Source organism: Gasterosteus aculeatus, chromosome 6 (assembly GCF_964276395.1).
Source record: "Gasterosteus aculeatus chromosome 6, fGasAcu3.hap1.1, whole genome shotgun sequence".
Classification (NCBI taxonomy): Eukaryota; Metazoa; Chordata; class Actinopteri; order Perciformes; family Gasterosteidae; genus Gasterosteus; species Gasterosteus aculeatus.
In genome coordinates, this window is record NC_135693.1 from 9758586 (window position 1) to 9778441 (window position 19856).

Sequence of the window (19856 nt, forward strand, 5' to 3'; positions counted from 1 at the left end):
AGAGAGAGAGAGTGACAAAAACAGTAACAGTAACACATTATATTCCAGTTAAGAAGCTTCACAGATGACCTGAAAGAGCTACGTCAAAGGATTTTATTTGGCAAAAAAGAGCACGTCAGCCGCATGTAACGTACTGCTTGAATACACGCCGTGCCGTATCGAACCCACACAATCTGCTAAATGTGCGACACAGAAAAGGTTTATTTAAAATAATTTATCCTTGTTATTCATTTACAGATTTATCTGAATGATAACACCCTCCCGCCACCCCCCCCCCCCCCCCCCACACACACACACCCCCACCCCCATAGGAACAGAGTGAATCGACATGCATGAAGCTTTGACATTGATGTGACTTACTTTTGGTCCTTTCATCCCGCCTGAGCCATCCGCACCTGGCTGACCCCGAGCAAAGAGGCCTCGGTTAATGACTCTACTGTAATTGTCACTGCAGGAAAATACCTACAGGTTCCCCTCGCTCTCCCTCACCCTCCCCCCATCTGCGCATGAAGAGTAGTAGAACCATTGACAGTGACTGACAGCAAAGGCAGCGCGAAATGACAGAAAGCTCACAGAGTGAAACTTTGGCGAGGGCCGACATCATGCATGACTAATAAGAAAAAACACACACAGCATTGTGTCGTCACAGAATGAAACCGCTTCTAATCACGGCCGGGGAAGAAAAGGGAACACTGTGTGACTTTGCATTGGCGTTGAAATTCTAGTAGGGTAATGATGAAGTCGAGCCCCCCGTTGCATTGCAGCACATTTCCGTGTTGAAATCATTCCCCTGTCTGCCAGTAGATGGCACTTTATGACTGCTGGTGAGCTGTACATTGAGTGTTTTTAATAGGATTTCTTCCTGTCAAAAATGTGGAGAGTCCTCTAAGTAAACTGAAATCATGGTGGAGACACACAGCGAATGAGTAATTTAAAAGATTTGTGCTATAACACGGTCACGTCCTCAAAGACTAAGCAGAATCACACTGCATGCATTTGCCACCTTCCTATTATCAGCAATCATTTTAGTGTGGAAAATGTTGCACCGAACCCATCTGGAGAAGCAGAAAGGCTTCATCATGCTTCGAGCAATCACACATCCCCCGACGAGCTGGATAGAGGTCATGCGTTGTGATCGTTTTGTTATTTTCCAAACAAAAAGGTACAAAAATGTACAATTATTCAAAAAAAGATTATTGTTTGTATGACGTGGTCACAATTTGTAGGCAACGCTCTGGATGTTACGACGCTATGGAGCATCTGTTTAGCAATCTGAGAGGACGGGGAGACATCTGAGAAAGGTTGCGGCGTATTTGCTCACTCCTTAGCGGCGCCTCGACTCTAACAAACAATATCTGCCATTTGGTTTCAGCACCTCCCTCGTGCCTTCCGCTCACGAACGGCGGCCGCTGTGATACCGTTTATTTAATGAGTTATAGTCACCGATTCCTCATCCAAATTATGAGCTGTTATTAAATCAGTACACTGCTGCAATGTATGAACAGATGGATTGTCCATTAATATTTTAGGCGGGGAAGACAGACTTGTGGCAAAATTGACTTTGAGTACTAATTGAATTCGGTTGAGCTTTATCAAGCACATGGGAACTTGGGACTTTTCCATGATAGTCTTAACATAATCTTATCAATTTCATCATTGTTGGCCCGCTGAGTCAGGCCTTTCTTTAAATAAAAAATGCAACTCAGAAGAAAGTTTATATTTACAGTAATTGTAAAACGCATGCTATACTTGTACAATTACATGGAAATCAGAGACTTAGATGCGAATATTTAAACACATCTGTTATTGTTATCGTTGTAAGATCTCCATGGAGGATCATTCAAAGTCGCTTTATTAGCAGAGGTCTGTGACAAGTTACCAAAGCTGTTAAATGAGATTAACCGCAGCACGCCAGTATTTATCTAGATTATCAATGCATTTACACAACGAGAAAGCCCCAGACACTGGAAATGATCCACCTGTGCAAATCTGTAGCTGATTTGCTCACTTTGAGGCCCCTCGAGCCATCAAACTGTAATTTAGCCCGTCTGGCGCCCTCTCCGTCTCTCCATCAGTCTATGCCGCGTTCTGTCAGTGGGAGGCACCGTTATGGAGATGGGATTCGTGAGAACAACGCCTCCCCGGCACAGACTTTTTTGTATTGCTCCCTTCAAAACATTCACACTCTCGCTGGGTGAGTGAGAGCGGGCCGGGCACACGCAGATGTTACACGAGCTGCAGTTTAGTCTAACTTAGCGTCTGAGTTGTCGGGGGTAAAAGATGCACAAGGACGGCCACTGAGCTGCAGGGAGAATCTCTGATGCTGCTCAATTATTACTGCTCCTAAAAACTCTTTATTTCCATTCCATTTAGCCGCCTCCTTTTTATGCTTGATTGTGTATATTCCTTCGAAGGCGAGCCTGTGTGTTCAAATGTTACGTCATTCTGCAGGACATGCAAGACATGATGAAGTTTAACCCGCAATGTCAAACTATAATTATTGGTTGTATCTGCGTTTTCATCACGCGTGAAAGCAAAGTAGCGATTGCAAAACATATGCTGAACCAACAATTTCCGAGCAATTTCCTCACCTTCAAGAGAAGGTTTGTACTTTACGGCTTCACTTTATGATATGAGACGGATTCACGGGAGATAATAAAACCGCAACAGAGCAGCCAATTACAGAAAACTCATGAAAACTTAATCAAGGTAACCTCTGTTTGCCATTTCATTCTTAAGCATGACTTCCTAGCGCATGGTAATGTCATGTTCTATCCCGTGTGTTTTGAGGTATAATACTGCACGCGTGTCCTCCATCAGGGAAGCTTTCTTTTCCAAGGTTGGCCCGGCTGACGCTTCCCCTTCCTCTGGGCACTGGGAACAAGAGGAATTCTGAGGCACGAGCAGACACCCCGGCAAGGCGACGCACCAATACATCAAAAGAACAGCTGCGGTCAGGAGGTTGTCCACTACACAATAGCTTTCACTCTCAGTATGATCACAAGTGGGCCAATGGAGCTCCCGGTGGGTTGGTGGAGATGAGGGGAGGCGGGGGGGGGGGGGGGTTAGGTTAGGTTAGGTTATGAAGGAGGCGGGGAGCAACAAACACAGTAGGAGACCTGGTAGATATCCGCGTTTCTTTTGCATTGCATGTCTCATGAGCCTCCGGTGAGCTACAGCACCCCGCGGGCTTAATGATTTCGGACACTTTTTTTGCCAAAACACTGTGCGTGATGGCCGCGTGTCTGTTTAGGGTGCGAGCGTCGAGTCCCGCTGCGCTGCGCTGCAGGAGGTGCAAGGTAGGAACGGCTATTTAATCTGCACAGTACAGAGGGTACAATCGACCGAGAGGTGCAATTTCCGACGGGCGAGATCGTTTCCTGGCTGCGAAGGAGCGGAAATGTGAGCAGATGTCTGGTCACGTGCACGCCTGACGTGTCGAAGGCTGACTCCTTGTGACAATTTACTTACGCACTGTACGTCTTTGTACAGACAACACAGTGCAGATGATTAAACTCCTCGTCTTTTCGGAGGACTGCCGCGATGAAGGCTGCTCAGTCATCTCGACAATTCACCCTAGCTGGAATTGCAGGTACGGTCCAGTTTATCAAGCGGGGAGACAGCTCGAATCTACTTTAAATGCTACATGTCAGCACAGTAAACAGTGTTGTGAGTGATACCTTGATACTTGCTCCTTCCGCGGCCCCTGGGGTACCCTGCAATTACAAGCCGCAACACAATTTCACACAGGGGGAGGACAAAAGATGATTTATTTTTAAACATTGCTCTTTAACCAGACCTTTATTAAAACTGACATGTTTACTTTGATAAAACATCCTGATTCACAACAAGCGGCAGTTGTTCCTAACCTTTACGCTAACGTTGGCCCTCATGAAGACACGGTTGGCCACGAGCAGTCCATACGTGACCTTTGAGCGTGTCTGTTGCACGTCTATCAAAGACCCTCCCGTTGTCGCGCAATGCTAATCTGACTTAAAAATAACGACTGCCCCCTCAACTGCAAGCGCTGTCCTGCTGCCAACGGACAAAAGAGAGTGATGCACCGGTGCGTGTTTTGAATAGATGATTTTGCCCCTGAGATCTACCTTAGCAGAACAGATGACTCATAAATGCCAATACCAGGGGACGGAGGCAAAGCTGGCACATGCGAAGGGCATCATGAGGACATCTAGAAATGTCACACCTTCTCCGCTGTGTCTTTCTTTCGTCCTACGACTTTGCGTCCCGCAACTTTATGAGTTATTGCGGAGGCAGCGGGGATAGATTCAGTCACGCTGAATAGGTTTAACGGGGAGCTGAAGTTTGACCGAAGGTAATTTAATCTATTGCGCATTAACGGTAATGGCAGCGGAACAGAATCTTTCAGGATTTCTGGATGATATGAAGTACGACAAACCCTGAGTGTAAATCGGGCGATTGTGCATGAAAATAATTGGACTCTCAAAGCTTTACACGACGCCTTAATGCTCCTTTTTGCCCCGACATAAGAGCGGTTAAGAGTCTGATCTGCTGTCTCTTTTTGTGCGTCGAGATGTTTCTCCCTGTGCTGCGTGGGTCACTGCACAAACACACAAACAGTGTCTGGGATTGGTTTGGACAACAAAACCACCATAATTCAAGGAGTCAACGAGCCTTAAAGGCAGACTTGTGCTGCTCATCAATACAAGTATTCTCAAGCGCTACCTTAATATAACCCTTGTGGGTTTGTGCTACTAATATAACCTGCTTGTAGCAGCATGGAATCAGCTTTTTAGCAAATCAATAGAGCCTCAGCCTGGAATTAATGGACAAAGTTCCCAGAGTATCCTACACTGAGAGTGTAATTCCTCCTTTTAAAGCTGGATTCTGTAATGCATGTCGGTTGAGCTCATTGACTGCTTGCTTCAATGTGCCCTCAGGATTATGATCACTTTGAAGTGTCCATTCTTAGCGATACGTCTCAATTGAAATAGACGCTGGTGATCTGAGAGGGGATTCACCGTTAAAATTATATTGATTCTGATAGCTAGTCTGTTTGTTTTCATCTCTTTCCCTTAAAAAAAAAAAAACAAAAAGCATGTGTGTGTCTTTGTTACTGTATTTCATTTACCGGCAGGCCTCTGAGTCCAGGCTCCCCAGTCTTTCCTCTCCGTCCCTGAGGTAGAAGAAAAGAAAAAAGATTGAGTGAGTGCAGATAAAACAACAGGTGTGGTTGGGCATACATGCTGCCTGCAATTAAGGCTAGACAGCAACTCACAGTCTCTAATTTGGTTTTAATTAACAAGAAGAAAACAGCTTAATTGCCGCACCCCGTGTGGCCCACTGCTCTTTGTTCCCTCCTCTGGTTTACTGCCTCCTTTCCAGCTGTGTGAGTCCCTCAGTGCATCAATCAACCCAAGCAGCCGATACAGCCACAACCAGGTCAATCCGGCCAGCGCTGTCCAGCAATGCAAAACGAGGTCAGAGGGAAGCAACCGTTTTTCACTATTACTACTTGATTTCAGACGCTTCCATTTTTCCATTTTTGAACATATTGTGAATTGCAAAAGGCTGTCGTGCCTGAAAGTCTGTGAGGCTCGAAAGCTGACATCGTAATGAGATGTAATACGATCCAAACCTAACCGAAGTTGGTATAATGTACATTAAGAGGGTTTATACCCCTGTGGGGAAAGAGGATAAAAGCTCTGTGGATATCCTTCCAGCTATCCCATGAACTGGCATCACTCGCCCTGTGTTACAAGGAATTCCTGGAATAAGCCGGCTTTCACACACACACACACACGCACACACGAGAAGGATGGGAAATCAACTCAATCAGGAGACTGGATTCATTTGGCCAGAATCAATTCACCGTGCAACAATGTAATCAACGGCAGAAGTATGAGACACTGCAGATATCTGTGTTTTTGGCTACACGTGATTACCTCCTTCTAAAAGGAGTTTAATCATCTGACAAATTGCCGTAGTTGAAGCAGTGTGTCTCTCGTCTTCTCTACGTGTGGACGGCATGAAAACACATCTCTCCTCCGCTGAGTTAGTTAGTTCTGTGGAGGAAGACGGATCACTGGCGGCTGAGAAAGAAACTAGAGAATCACAAAGCAACGCCCCCGAATCTTTCCATCTGAAACTGCGTGTGTGCGGCCTTTGATTAACTGGGTCGTATTTGACGTGTACGTTTGCATACAAGAAAGACTGAGTGGGGAACACAGAGCAATCGCTTTTAATCACCTGTGTGTGCGCTCACGCTCACACGCTGTTTGTGTTTGTAGTGCAAAGATCACAGGAATAATGGAAAACAGGAGAAGCCAAGGAGGAGTACAGTAAATATTAACCCTAATAATGATACCGTGGAACCACTGTGTGCCTCCTTTTTGTGAATCGCATGCTTTCCTCTGTTAAACGCTGCTTGATGTGGCTCGGCCACCGCCTTTTGATCATCCGTGTTAATGTGGCTTTGAGGAAACATGTGCTTTAATGTGAGCATGGATGAGTGCCACCTCGACAAGAGCTGGAACACCATCTTTAAACCTTGAAAATCCATTGCTTCAAATGACCAGAGTGACACGGCGGTGGAACCAACTCTGCGAATTTCATCCGGGTTGGTCGGCGTCGTGAAAGTAGAAGAGAAGTCAGACCGGCAGCCAACGTTTTCAGTCAGTGCTCATGCATATTCAACGCACATCGCTTTGGTGCGGAAGGTCCGCGCGTCACAAACAAAGATGCTGTTTTGGTGGAGGGTGGACCGTGTTCTTTTCCCCTCTTTCACTGTGAATGAACAGGCTGACATTGAATCATTGCAACATTTGCATAAAGTTCAGGCTGTTTGTTTCCAGCCTTATCGCCCTCTGCTGCCCTTTTCTCCCCCGAACAAAAGCAGATAACACAGACAAGTAATTTAGCTAATGAATATTTCATTTTGCTATTATTTCAATCAGTTCATGAATCATGCAGTTTTCTAATGTTGTTTCTCAACATTTACCATTAAACGTCTTTTGATGCAAAATCAACTCTGGGTCCACTTATCTGCATGTTATCATCAAAACAAACGGCTCTGATTCTTTTGTACATTCAACTCACAAAACAATAAACACACTTACATCTTAAATGAATGTTGAGCCACTGCATAATAGCGGTCGCATATTACTAGGTACACCAACCAAAAACAAATTCTTTTTAAGACAACATTATAAATTCAACCTTTATGATGATCATTATGGTCTTTTGTTGAAACTGATGATTGTTGACGTTAATTATGTTGATTTAACTTCATGGCCATTTAGAGGCAAATCTTTGTGGTTCTGATTTGTATTTCATCGCACTAAAAGGTGCTTCTGACAACGTGTCCACACCCGCCTCATTCAGTCGGGTTTAGTCGGGTTGAACCAAACTGGAGTGGTGGTCGCTCTGACAACCACTGGAAAAGTAACGTCTGCAGCATTTTATTTTAGGTGAAGCAGACCATTTTATGTGTTATTTCATTCAAAACATTTAAAAATATGACTGGTGAAGTATATGGTAATAGCCGATTTGAATGCAGATAAACTGGGCGTGTCTGATGTTAGAAGAACATGTCCGGGTATTTGCCTCTGAAAAGGTATTCATGTAATATTCATTAACACCAACCGCTCACTTATTTTCACAATAAAGCATTCATTAGAAAGACCACAGCAGGCGACACTGGGGTCAGACTGACACTACTCTGTACAGATGACCTCTGTTTAGAACGCCATCCTCAGCAGATCTGTGCACAGCGACGGGAGATAATTAGTACGGAAACCTGTTGTCATCACCGTTTGCACCCAGTTGACTCTGCAAACCAAAACACCTGCTAGTAACACAATGAGATAACTGGCTCTAAAGTACGGGGATAATCAAGAGCGCCGTAATGCCCGAGGAGGAAACAAAAAGATGCGCTGAGTTGGTTTTATAATCACGTTCAGGACAATTCTTTGGTTACTGTAAACCGTTTTTTGGTGCGTCGTCATTGCAGAGAACAATACGCGTTTGTTGGCACGAGCTTAAGCCACTATGTTTGTCCAAAATTCAAATGTTGAATAATAGATGTACGAAGCACTTTTACACTGCATGCCGTTCACACCGATCAGTTCATGCACTGATGAGTTATGACCAGTGACCTCGGACCACCGACATCTAATCAGTTCATTGAGTCCACGTGGAGATTTGAGCCACATTCAAAATCCTCTCTAGGCCTCCCTGGGATGCGACTTACGTTTACAAGAATGGACTGGACGGGGAGACGACCCCCAAAATATAATGATAAATATCTTTCATACCGAGTATCATTTCTTTTATATTTAGAGTTTTTAACAGTTAATTGTGCTTTTCTGTTGGATACAGAAAGTCAAGATGACACATTTGCATTAACTGTTCTATTGTCAAAATTCTATTTTTTCCCCAAAGTTTAAGAAAATTCTTTGTATTTTGCACCTGGTTACGAAGCCTTGTTGGAGTTCTGTCTCACCGTTTTTATTCTTTTCCTTTTTTGTATGATTTGTGTGGTGAAGAAGGTAGACATACCAGAAGAGAAATGTCAGAGGTAAACTCCACGTCCAAAGCAGTCTCTAGGCAACAAGGATGACGAGCAAACTGAAACTGATGATTTTGACTTCAAAAAGATAGAAAAAAATGTTAGACACAGTGAAAAACAGGAGAAAGGTCTAACAACAAAACAACAGCACATTGATAAAACGCAAAGAGCAAAAGAGCAGCTTCAAGTTGGACGCAGGTCATCGGTTCTGCTCCACTGAATTCAAGAGCCTTTTAAACTTAAGACAACCTTTGTATGCCGGGGTAAGATACGTCGACATGAAGATAACTAGGATATAACTCAAATTTCACAGTGGAGAGCACGCAAGACGGCAGTATCTCTGGAACTATTCATTCAGCTGAGCCAAACCATTTACCGTTTTCATTTCCTTTTCTCTCCCTCCATCTCTCATGTATCTTTGCCTTTGTGAATAATGTCATAACTCGATTACTCTCATCTCATCCCTCTCTCCTTCCCTCTCCTGTCTCCTGTCACTTGCCCTGTTCCTCCCTCGCCCAACTTCCAGCTCCCGTTGGATCACCCTGGCAATCTCTGTTGCTATGCAACGCTCAGTGTCCTATAAATTTGACAACATCCAAGTGCTTGATTATTATTTGAGCGCTGCAGTGTGAAGCTCTCCTTCAGGTCATTGCAGTAGATTAGAGGGAGGGAGAGCTACAGGGAGGCGAGGAAGGAAATGAGGGATGAGAGGGAGGGAGAGAGAAGCAGAGAGATGCAGGGATGAGGAGGAGAGGAAACGAGTCTGAGGGAAAGATGATATCTTTTTTTTTTTTTTTGAGAAAGCGAAAGGTGCGCTGGCAAGATCCAACACGTCTTCACCAGCGCTATTTAGCTGTTGCGCTTTAAAAACCTGCCAACCACATGACAGAAGTGTGAAAAGCGCCCCACATTAACTACTAATTCAATAAGCGTGCGGGTAAACCTTGAGTCAGTGTACGTTGGAGCTGTGGTTAAGAAAGGGGCCTCAGTGGATTGACAGCGCACTTCTTACTTCCGACATTATCCACACGGCTCTTGGCCTCGACCGGCTTTAACTACGCTGCGAGTTGCAAAGTGCAAAAGGAAAGCACAGACATGTGGCCCCGGCTCGGCGCTGCAACACAAGCCGCGATCTGAGAGCAAACAGCGACAGTGACACACAGCAGAGGCACTCGTTTATGATAACTCCATAATCCTCTTGCCAAATGTCAACATGTTCTCCGAGACATTCCCTGTCTGACTACCCGGACTGGGATGTCACAGTGGCGTAAAAAAAATGGAGAGGCCAGAAGGTGTTGCATTTTAGGCAACAAAGCAGAGAGAGACCATCAAAAAAGCCACATAATCCACCCGGCAAATGCCCCCCGTCAGGAGGGGTCAGTGGATGAGCTGAAGGAGCCTCCTGGGATGAAAACCAGGACCCAACTCAAACCTGACAGACAGCACAGAGGGAGTAGTATCACTTCTTCCTAGTTCCATTCACTCTATGTATTTTTACTTTGACGTCTGTTCTGATCTGTTGAATCTGACCATTTTAACCTTGAAGTTTAAGAGGAACATTTCTTTCCCATCCAGTCCCACATTGTACATAAACACTTATTTATTGACCACCACAACTTTCACTTTTAACGCTTTTGACCACATACAGCCTGGTTTGACGAAAAATGCTGTGCCCGACTAATCGTCAGAAATGTCATACAGTGTATTGCTTTTCTTTTCTCTGCCTGTCGTACCAGTGACAAACACGTTTTATGTCCCAAAGGGAAAACTATCTGACATTCCCAAAGCTGTGTTTGTCTGCAATGTTAGGTGGCTCACGGGGGAGATGACCTTTTCTTGACTGAAAAAACTCTTGCCTCTCTAGTCCTGTCCCCCCTTCAGGGACATGCACTTAGGCCACTTGAGCCTTTTGTCAAACTGCTGCACTGTGTTTAAGTAGAACTGACTCTGAAGCTTACGAACGGCAGCTGTATTTGCCTAGTAAACAAATGTGCATAAAAGGAAAGGAGTTGATACACCTTGCTCACAATATCCTCATGCTGTTTCACAAACAGAGGGCAGTGTGGCGATTACTGTTATTGTTGTCTGTGTGCGAGCTGCGCTTGCAGCGAAGGGCCAAAGACAAAAATGTTACTCTTCCTCTCTTGAAATGATGATTTAGGCCGTCTTTGCAGTTCTTTGCACCCCGAAAGAGACAAACACAGACAGATAAACGTGCACTCGCAGCGCGCGCACACATGCACAGAGAAAGTTTGCCACAACACAGAACTGTCACAATATTTATTCCCGGGTGACAAAGCTGCTCGCAGCCTGTGAAGGATGGGAAGGAGAACTGGACGGAGAAATAACAACCGGATGCACTTTATCCTTTCATTTCTGCGGTCAAACCTCGAGTCCCTCGGGAGAACTCATCGTATCCAGATTCCGAATGAGATACATACAATTACTCTGCCACTGCCAGCAAAAGTTAATTCATTCTGTAACTCAGTCTAAAATGTCATCGGCTCCCCTTGCATATATTTCTTAATTTCGGATTTTTCCAAATGTGCATGATGTACCATGATAAAGACCATGGCTGTGGGGAAAAAAGCATCAATTAGTCATTGGGGATCTCTCAAATACAGATATTTAGACCTTTTAAATATTTTAACATTTCACCACATTAAGCTCAACCGCAATAATGTATGTTTCTAATTATCAATTGATATGTTGCCAATTAGTTTAAAAGTGGCACAGAATCCAGGGTCACAGTATTTGAAAAGGAAAAATACTCCATTCCACACACAGTAATAACGCAGCACACTACATCAGCCCAGCTGCTTTTGGGCGTTCAAAATGTAAGCTGAGCATGCGTTGGAGAAGGGGACAAATATTCAGAATATTCACGCCGAATACGCAGCCTGATTTTCAACAGTGGACCAAATTTTCACCAAAACCCTCTTTCAATGTGTCAAATCAGCTATCAGCGCACGCCAGGTAAATATTGATTAGGCTGCGTGCTTAAAATGTGACAAAAACACACCGCAGAGGCCGCAGCCTCACCTGCTTCAGAATAAGGATCCAATTAGAGACAGACTGTTCTGACTCCCTGGATGCCATCTTAGGACGCTGCAAAAGCTCAGAAAATGTCTGGGCACTGGAGCTCGCAGCGATCCCTGTGCACTTGGCAAAAGCCTCAATAAAATAGGATTTGTTCCAGTTGTTTACTGAGGGTTAAGAGGAGCGGCCGGGGCAGGGAGAGAACGGCAAAGCCGACAGCTGCCTGGCGGCGGCTCAAATGCAGCTTAGCATTTTTTTATTTTTTTTTTACCGTTCTGAGTGGCACACAATGCTCTCTTTAACTTTCAGCCATCTAAATATTCAGGGAGGTATAAAGAGGTGGCCGGCACTGCAGCCGACTCAAGACGCAGCTCAGCTGCCCAAGATCTCACGTATAGGCTATTGGGTAAAGCTTTCGATGAAGGCTTTACTCAATCCCCCCCACCCATGTAACTAAATGCTGATTTGTACGTGTGCCACTAGATGGCAAACTGGCTTCACCACAAATGCTGTACAGGGTGGGGGGGAGAAGGGGGGGGGGGCAGAGCCAGTGATTAGGCTGTAAGCTCTCTATGTGAGAGGATAGATGTCCTCAATGGATGAATGTATGATTCGTGTTGGGTAACATCCCTAATTAGGCAGTCTGGCAATTAGGCACTGTACAACATAAAGGGGATTTTTTTTTTTTTTGCAGAGGGCTTACAACGAGGAGAGAAGAAGGAAATAGACATGAGCAGGAGCATGCATGAGAGTGAGGGAACGCGACAGTCGTTTTCACACCGCTTTACTACTCTTTAAAAAAAAAACTGGAATACAAGTGGCATTACAAGGGTGCCCTATCATTGGGTGAAACAGCCATTATGGAGCTGCTTCCGCAAACAGCGAAATCCTCCCTGCCACAGAGTATGCAAACACTAGAGTCAAAGGCAAACACAGGAAATGCAGACAGTGGATGTCTGTGGAAACTAAGCCAAGGCGCTCCCAAGGGAGCCTCACGACAGCTTTTCACAGCACACGCGCCTCTTCCACGTCTCACGGCTGAGATTTTTTAGAGCTCATTGATTTTAACAACTCCTAAGGAGAGAAAAGAGGGCTGATGATCTGGATTTACGTTTTTATGCGGTGAAGATAGATCTATATTCAACTATGAGCTGACTGTCTATGCAGTGTTTCCATGCCAGTGTGTTGCCTCCTCACAGGGCAGACGCTGCCTCTCGGATGTTCTCATCTCCTTCTGTTCTTAGTCTTTCAGTCTCATCTGGACTTTTAGCCATATTATTCATAAGGAGAAGATTGCTAAGTTTATATATACTGAATGTTTCATTAATGCATTATCCAGGGAGAGGAAAATCTATCTTTGAATAAACCCCGCTTCGTTTTACGAACCAAGTATTTGCGGTCAGAGAGAATACACTGTGCAAAGATCCACGGGGCGCTCACTCCGGGTACTGTAGCCCATGGCGGGTCTCATGCTTCGTATCACTCACCGCGCATAAGAGATTACGCTGAGGTTCCACACACAACCTTCTGCATAGTATCAGGCCGCTGTTAATGCGCTGCTTGCTGGCATGCCATTAAACTGGACACAGATGAATGTATCTAAATTGGTTGCGGGTAGGATGAGACCGCGAAGAATCAAAAATATGGATGATAGGCTGTAACAGTGTTGAGCTTTATCCAACCCCCCCCCCCCCCCCCCTTCCAACCCATTGGCCATAGAAACATCAGACATAGAGGAAGCTTACTAGGGGCATGCTTCAGTCATCCAAGCGTCCTGGATCCAAAAATTTCCTTTTAAGGGTATTTACACCCACAGCAGTTCTCTTCCTTAGACTGACCTAAAACGCCAGGGGGGTGTCTTTGTATATTACTAGACTGTTTGGAGCGATCCCATTGTTTGGATGACTGAAGCCGTGGCGTGGACAATGACGCCCGGAGCGCTCACAGGGGCCAGTCACCCTTTGTCCGTCGACACACCTCGCAGAGTCCAGTTGATTCAGTTCAGTCGACCCTATGTGGCACACGACACTCCATTAGTGTTGCTGTGATTTGGCAGAGACCTAAAACAACATTTGAAAATCTTGGCAAGCCAGACGCGGGCCGAGACGCTACCAGGCCCTCGCGTATTGTGACACTGGAGCAGCGAGGAGTGAAATGCGGCCTGCTTGCCCCTGTTTGTGTGCTACAGCTCCGTCTCCTGTGTGAACGAGGGCTGTGCCCTGGCCAACTATAGCAAGCTTAATATAATGCTCAGAGGATGTGTTGACCTACATTACCCCTTGGTGAACATCAGCTTTTTCACAAAACGTATTCTCACATACACTTAAGACACACACACACACACACACACACACACACACGCGGTGATCATAAAAGTCAGCAAACAATGTGCAATCACAGTGGCCCTCTCAAAGTCTTGCTCCCAATATTCGTCCCTGTGATTACTTGGCCAATTAATGTGTGTTTATTCTGGACACCCATGGATGTGGCCATACGGCGGCTCTATGGGAAATACGAGAGTCAGACAGATAAATCAAAGCTTTGTGCATCTGTCCTTGCATGTGCCAAACATTTCCCCCTGTAACCCTCCTCCTTCCCAACTGGGCCCAAATGTGAGACCTTTTCAGAGCCAATCAGGTCAAATCTTTGTTTCATCCTCTGTCCCAATGCACTTGACATTGACAAGATTAATTGCCTTGTGCACTGGGCCAGCGCGCTGCCTCCTGGTGTAATACAGGTGTCAAAAGCCGGCTCTCTGGATTTCCTCAACATGAATTTTCGCAACAAGAGAGATGAATAACCTTTTCCATTTTGTTCAACGGAGGGTTAACGAATCCTCCCCCTGCTTGTAAAATCGCACAGGGCGTAAATCTCACCATTAAACCTCAGCTGTGAGCCCTGCTGACCTGTAAATTCTTCTCTCCGTGTTACTTTCCCATTGAGCCTCAACGGGTCGGGCCAAAACTGTAACTACATATCTGCATCACGCTACTGTAGTTACAGTGCTTTAAAAACACGGACCATCAACATGGTCCACAAGTGTGTCTCAATGGTTAAATATAGGGTTTTATGTGTGATACGTGTCCATATGTGTATGTTCAATTGAGTCACGCTAAATTTGACATAAATGGGAACGTTTGTTCAAAGATATACTGTATTATTCTCTAAACAGTATGACTAAAATCACTTTAGATATGCCAAATGCGACGAAATGTACCCTCAGCCAATGGTAAAGAACCACCAAAGCCTTGATTCACAAATTCTTCATCTCCAGTGTACAATCCATGAGAGCATATATTCAAGACACAAAAAGATATTACACACATCAGTGGCACATCAGATGAGGTCTGACTGAAAGCCGTAGGGGGAAGTGAATTGAACATATCATTACATCTGTGCACTGAGCTGGACAACACCAAGCATGGCTGCAGTCAAAGAGCTGCTGTAATGTCATTCATTTACTGTAAAACCCAAATCAGCGACAGCCTCCCATGGAGAACTTCTGGCAGGCAAGGCTGGTAATCTCGCCAGGGACTCGTTACTTAATAATCTCACCCTGCAGGTGCTCTGGTAGAGGTCAGCAGCCTGTTACAGTTGCATTGCTGTCGGCCTCCTACCTGTGGAGCAGGAAACCGCAGCCGAATGTTGCAGTCCCCACACGTGGAACACACACGTATCTCCTTCCCCATCAATGTCACTGCCAGCTTTGGTCACCGTATACTCACCGACGGATACAAACAGACCTGAGCCAAGTGCATCAGATAGAATATGAATATTATATATACTGCGGTGGCTCAATTATCTCAGAACCACATTTGCTCGGCCCTGTAGGCAGATACATTCCGGTTACAGCGTGCATTTAGTTTTCAGAGAACAGCATACTTTTTCAAACCAAATTAGGTTAAATGACAAATGCTATTGTGCAGCGGGGATACAGAGATTCAGTTTTAAAGTAGATGAATGTTATTGTATCCAATCTGACACTAATGTTTTCACTTGCATTATGCCACCCAGAGAATACGAGTAGGACATTGTGCCTGCGCACATGTGCCTCGTGCAGAGAGGCATCGACCAACATTCTGGTAGTAGAGGAAATGTATGCTAGTCTGAAGGGACGGGGTGAGGGATTTAGTGGTATCTGGCGGTGTGGTTATATTCAACTGGGTACTAATGTCCATGTCTCCAATCACCAGTGATGACCATTCAAAAAATCCCCTTAAAGACAAAGAAGAGTTTACGGCTGATGACCTGACCAAGACTGAGCTGAACATGATAGTGAGATTGTTCAGCGCGTACGGCCTCCGGCACAGCCTTTCAAGGTAGAAGAGGCGGAGGCGGAGAACCCATGAGGCAAAACCTGCAAAAAACAGCTGGCAGACTTGATCTAGCGATTTCATCAACCGGAAGTTGCACAACCAAAAAGCAAAAACACACCCGCTCACTATGTCGATATGAAAGGCTCTTTCCTATTTCACGAAGATAACAACAAATCTAAGTTCTAGGTGATGATACAATCATGAAACCATCATTTTGAATATTATATTCCATTTATGCTAATAAATTCCCCGAAATGCTCCACAGCATCCAGTACACAGACCTTATTGAGACAAAGGAAGAAAATATATGAAGAAAAACCTGCCTTTGGTGAGGACTAATAGACAGCTGTCTCACTCATTCAGCACCACCATCACTTCCAAAAGACAAATTGACCTCCCTCATCTTTAAAAACGTGGACTAATCCTATGGTCATAAAGGCTGGGTCTTTTCCTGTGTTTCCTCAGGAGGGTGGCTGGCGTCTCCTTTAGAGATGAGAAGGAGGTGAGAAGCTCAGCTATCCGTGAGGAGCTCGGAGTGGAGCCGCTGCTCCTTTGTGTGGAAAGGAGCCAGTTGAGGTGGTTTGGGCATTTGGTAAGGATGCCCTCTGGGCTCCTCCCTGGGAAGGTTTTCCATGCGAAGCCAACTGGGAAGAGGCCCAGAGGTTATTTCTCCACACTGGACTGGGAACGCCTTGACACGCGAAAACATGACAAACAATCTTTTCTACCGTTTTGACAGGTTACACTCATGGCACTTAAAAATGTCCCGGCAGCTGTCGTTAATGTTTGTTACATATTTTGACACGTGAGGAAGCAGAAGTGTGCCTGCACCACAATTACTTCCGTGCATTGATTCCTTACTGTGCTATCAAATGAAGCATGTATGTAAGTATGTAAGTGAATACAGCTTACGAATGCAATGTGACAGCAGTGCAAGTTTTAGGATACAGACTTTCACAAAAAAAAGCCATCTTTGCGATATAGTGTAGCTGGATGAAAGTCTATCAACAAGTGAACATCTTGTTGTTCTCTGGTTTCCTTCAACTTCCAGAGTCACAGGATATAAATCCATTAAAGCTAAACTTTATGACCCTGTACCTCTGTCTAATAATATAATAACAGTGAAAAACATCAACAAAAATATGTGTGTTCTGGTAACTACAATTAGTGATAACTATAATAAATAAAGATACAAAAAATACTTGAAAATGATAGAAAATGATTGCGGATCCGTCAGACATTGTAATTACCATGGTAGGAGTCTTGCATAAAGGCTGAAATGGGGGTGCTAATGCTGCATAGGACGAATAACCTTCAAAAGCCATCAGGCTTTTGAAGGTTAAAAAGCCGGCTGATTTTTCTTTCCTCTTATTTTCTGTGAAAATGATTTTTCTCAGATTTAAAATCCCTTTTTTAATGCTTCTCCTTTCACTAGGGGATATTGTGAGGCGTAGCCAGTAATGGTCTCAAAGCCTTTTCACCTTTATTGTGACTTTTGTCCTCTCTTATCTTCTTGACATATGAGGCAGGCATCTCATGTGGCACAGTGTCATCCACCCACATCCAAAGCCGAGGCATGCAGGCGAACACTTCCATGAGACACGGGAGCCATTTAACAGGGCAGAGAGGCTAGAGACAATTGGAAGGAAGGCAGTTGCAAATGTCACACCTCACCCGATGGATGAAGTTTTTTGGAGCATCAAAGACAACATAGTGTACATTTCTAAACTATCTTGTTCTTTCATAAAACATTCTTGCATGTTTTTTAATGAGCTACAACTCACCAGTTATCAATCCATTTAGTGCGCCAACCGTGCAAACGGGTTCACTGTCTCAGCGAAATGAATAAATAAATAAACAACCATCTATTTTGAATAAATAAATTTTAAAAAAGTGAAGTCATAAAAAAAAATCTACAATGCATTATTGATTTGATGAGAACACATCCGCAGACGGAGCAGTGCCACTGTTCTGCTTCCTCAACGTCTTGCTGGAGTTTCGTCATCCATTCACTGGCACAGCTGCAATATGTCAGAACAAACACAGTTCAGCACATCTGTTCCACCTGTGCATTTTCCAGAGCGGGACACAGTGGTTTATTGACACAGTGGAGGCCCCTTGGATGATTGAAGAGGATTTCAAATGTATTGCAATGCATTATTTAGATTCCAGCAAAATGCAACAAAAGGCCTCTAAGAAAAAAAATCAAAATGTTTTAGCAGTATGTATAAAGAGAATATATTCATAAGGTTTATGCAATGCACCGAAAACATTTATTAATAACAACTGCCTGAGCTCGTAGTAAATCAACAGGGCATTTGTTGGTGAAATATATTTAGCAAGGACATATTTTTCTATACAGGTATGTTTTTACAGCTAATAGGGCTTAATGTGGTGTTAGGCATGGATTAAAACTCCAACACCCACCTTGTAATGGGGAATTCCTTAAGGTGATTATTTATTAATCCGCAGGAGCCTACTGAATTGCCCAGCGGGTGAGTCCATGTCTGCACCGAACCCTCTCACAACACCGTGCCGGCTGCCAAAGCAGAGTTTGCTAGCAAGGCTTGGCAGGACATGAATAAACCAAGCCTGCCGTGTCATTCCTGTGTATTTCGTCTTTAAGGAAGCAGTATGCATCGACCAATCGAGCGTAGATTTTCAGCTCTATTTTGAGCATGGAAAAATACGTTGTTTGTTACATTTGCAATGCAAATGCCATCAAATCCCACATCACTCTTGCATGAGCGCAATACTTTAATATATAGTCAGTGAAATGCATATATTGATGGGTATCAACCAGACCTTTCTCTACACAGCATGCAGTAGCAAAGTAAAACAAAATACAAATAATTAAACTGAAAAACCTAAAATATTCCAAGATTGTTCCCTTCGGCAGGCACATTTCTCGCCTCCTCATCTTCTGAAGGAGTGAAGGACAGGGTCAGCCAACAACGACAACACAGAGCTTAGCACATCCTCACAGAACCCGATTAATATTTTAGCACAACGCAGTTAACTCGGGGTACATATCCCTTTTTTTTTTTTAACTGGCGCTCCCCATCTTCTTTTTTGATCTGCTGCAAAGTGCCACTGAATCCCAAAGTCATACTCTTCGCCTGTCATTCTGTGCCAGTACCATCTATAATAGATACAACCAAGCCACTTCTTGCTATTGATGGCCATGTGTAATGCGGGAAGAATACCCTTCCCGTAAGATCGTAGCTGTGGCTGGACTGGCCCTAACCTTCACCCTGAGATACTGAATTAGTCATCCATCAAGGCGATGATTTAAAACGAGGATTCTGTGAATCCATGGGGTCCCAGAGGGGGCCGGGTGGCTGCCCTTGATAGCCGCTCGTGCATATGTTGCTTTGAGATTCAGCGAAGGATCCGTGCAAATTGCATCATTCCTCCTCAACAGGCTATGCCCTCCACATCTCCTTGGAGTGAATCTAAATGGCTTAGAGTGCTTGTATTTTCCTCAACAATAAATTGAAGTAGACATTATGAGAGATGGTTTGGCTTGGATGTGAGGCCTTATGAAAGCTTTCCCCTGCCAGCTATTCTATGAAGGTTATGGAGTGGTTAGTCTATGTCAAGATATTCTGTATCAGCTACGGCTCTTTGTGAAACCAATAAGTTAGACGCGCGAACAAGAGTTGCTAATTGGGTGAGAGTCTCTTGCTGTGTCAGCTGGCCACTAGCTAGCCCCTGATAATAATACATGTCCACTTTCCTAAAATAGGCTGTCAAGCTGAGGAAACAGAGATTGGTCAACAACTCTGAGGCTACATGTGACTCATGGAGCTAAGAATAAGCAGAAACCTTAGCACGTCAACAGTCACCACCAAGTCAGCCAGTCATCAAAGACAAGGTATCAGAACCGTGTCTTCAGCAACTGCAACTACAACAACAGCAGAAAGTCTGCAATGGGCAGCGTGAAGCCCTCT

The 19856-nt window shown here is 44.5% G+C and overlaps 1 protein-coding gene across 10 annotated transcripts in view; it reads right to left on the bottom strand.

Annotated features, from left to right (window-relative positions):
- Positions 1 to 19856, bottom strand: part of LOC120820757 (uncharacterized) — an 82269-nt gene that overhangs the window by 30153 nt on the left and 32260 nt on the right. For 8 of the 10 annotated variants that reach the window (XM_078104196.1, XM_078104200.1, XM_040178882.2 and 5 more), the window contains 3 exons: positions 5111 to 5155; positions 3681 to 3716; positions 361 to 399 (listed from right to left, as the gene is read on the bottom strand). In XM_078104196.1, coding sequence (XP_077960322.1) covers positions 361 to 399; positions 3681 to 3716; positions 5111 to 5155 — 120 coding nt within the window. The remainder of the gene's footprint in view (positions 1 to 360; positions 400 to 3680; positions 3717 to 5110; positions 5156 to 19856) is intronic. The other 2 variants (XM_040178885.2, XM_078104199.1) reach the window with 1 other exon arrangement.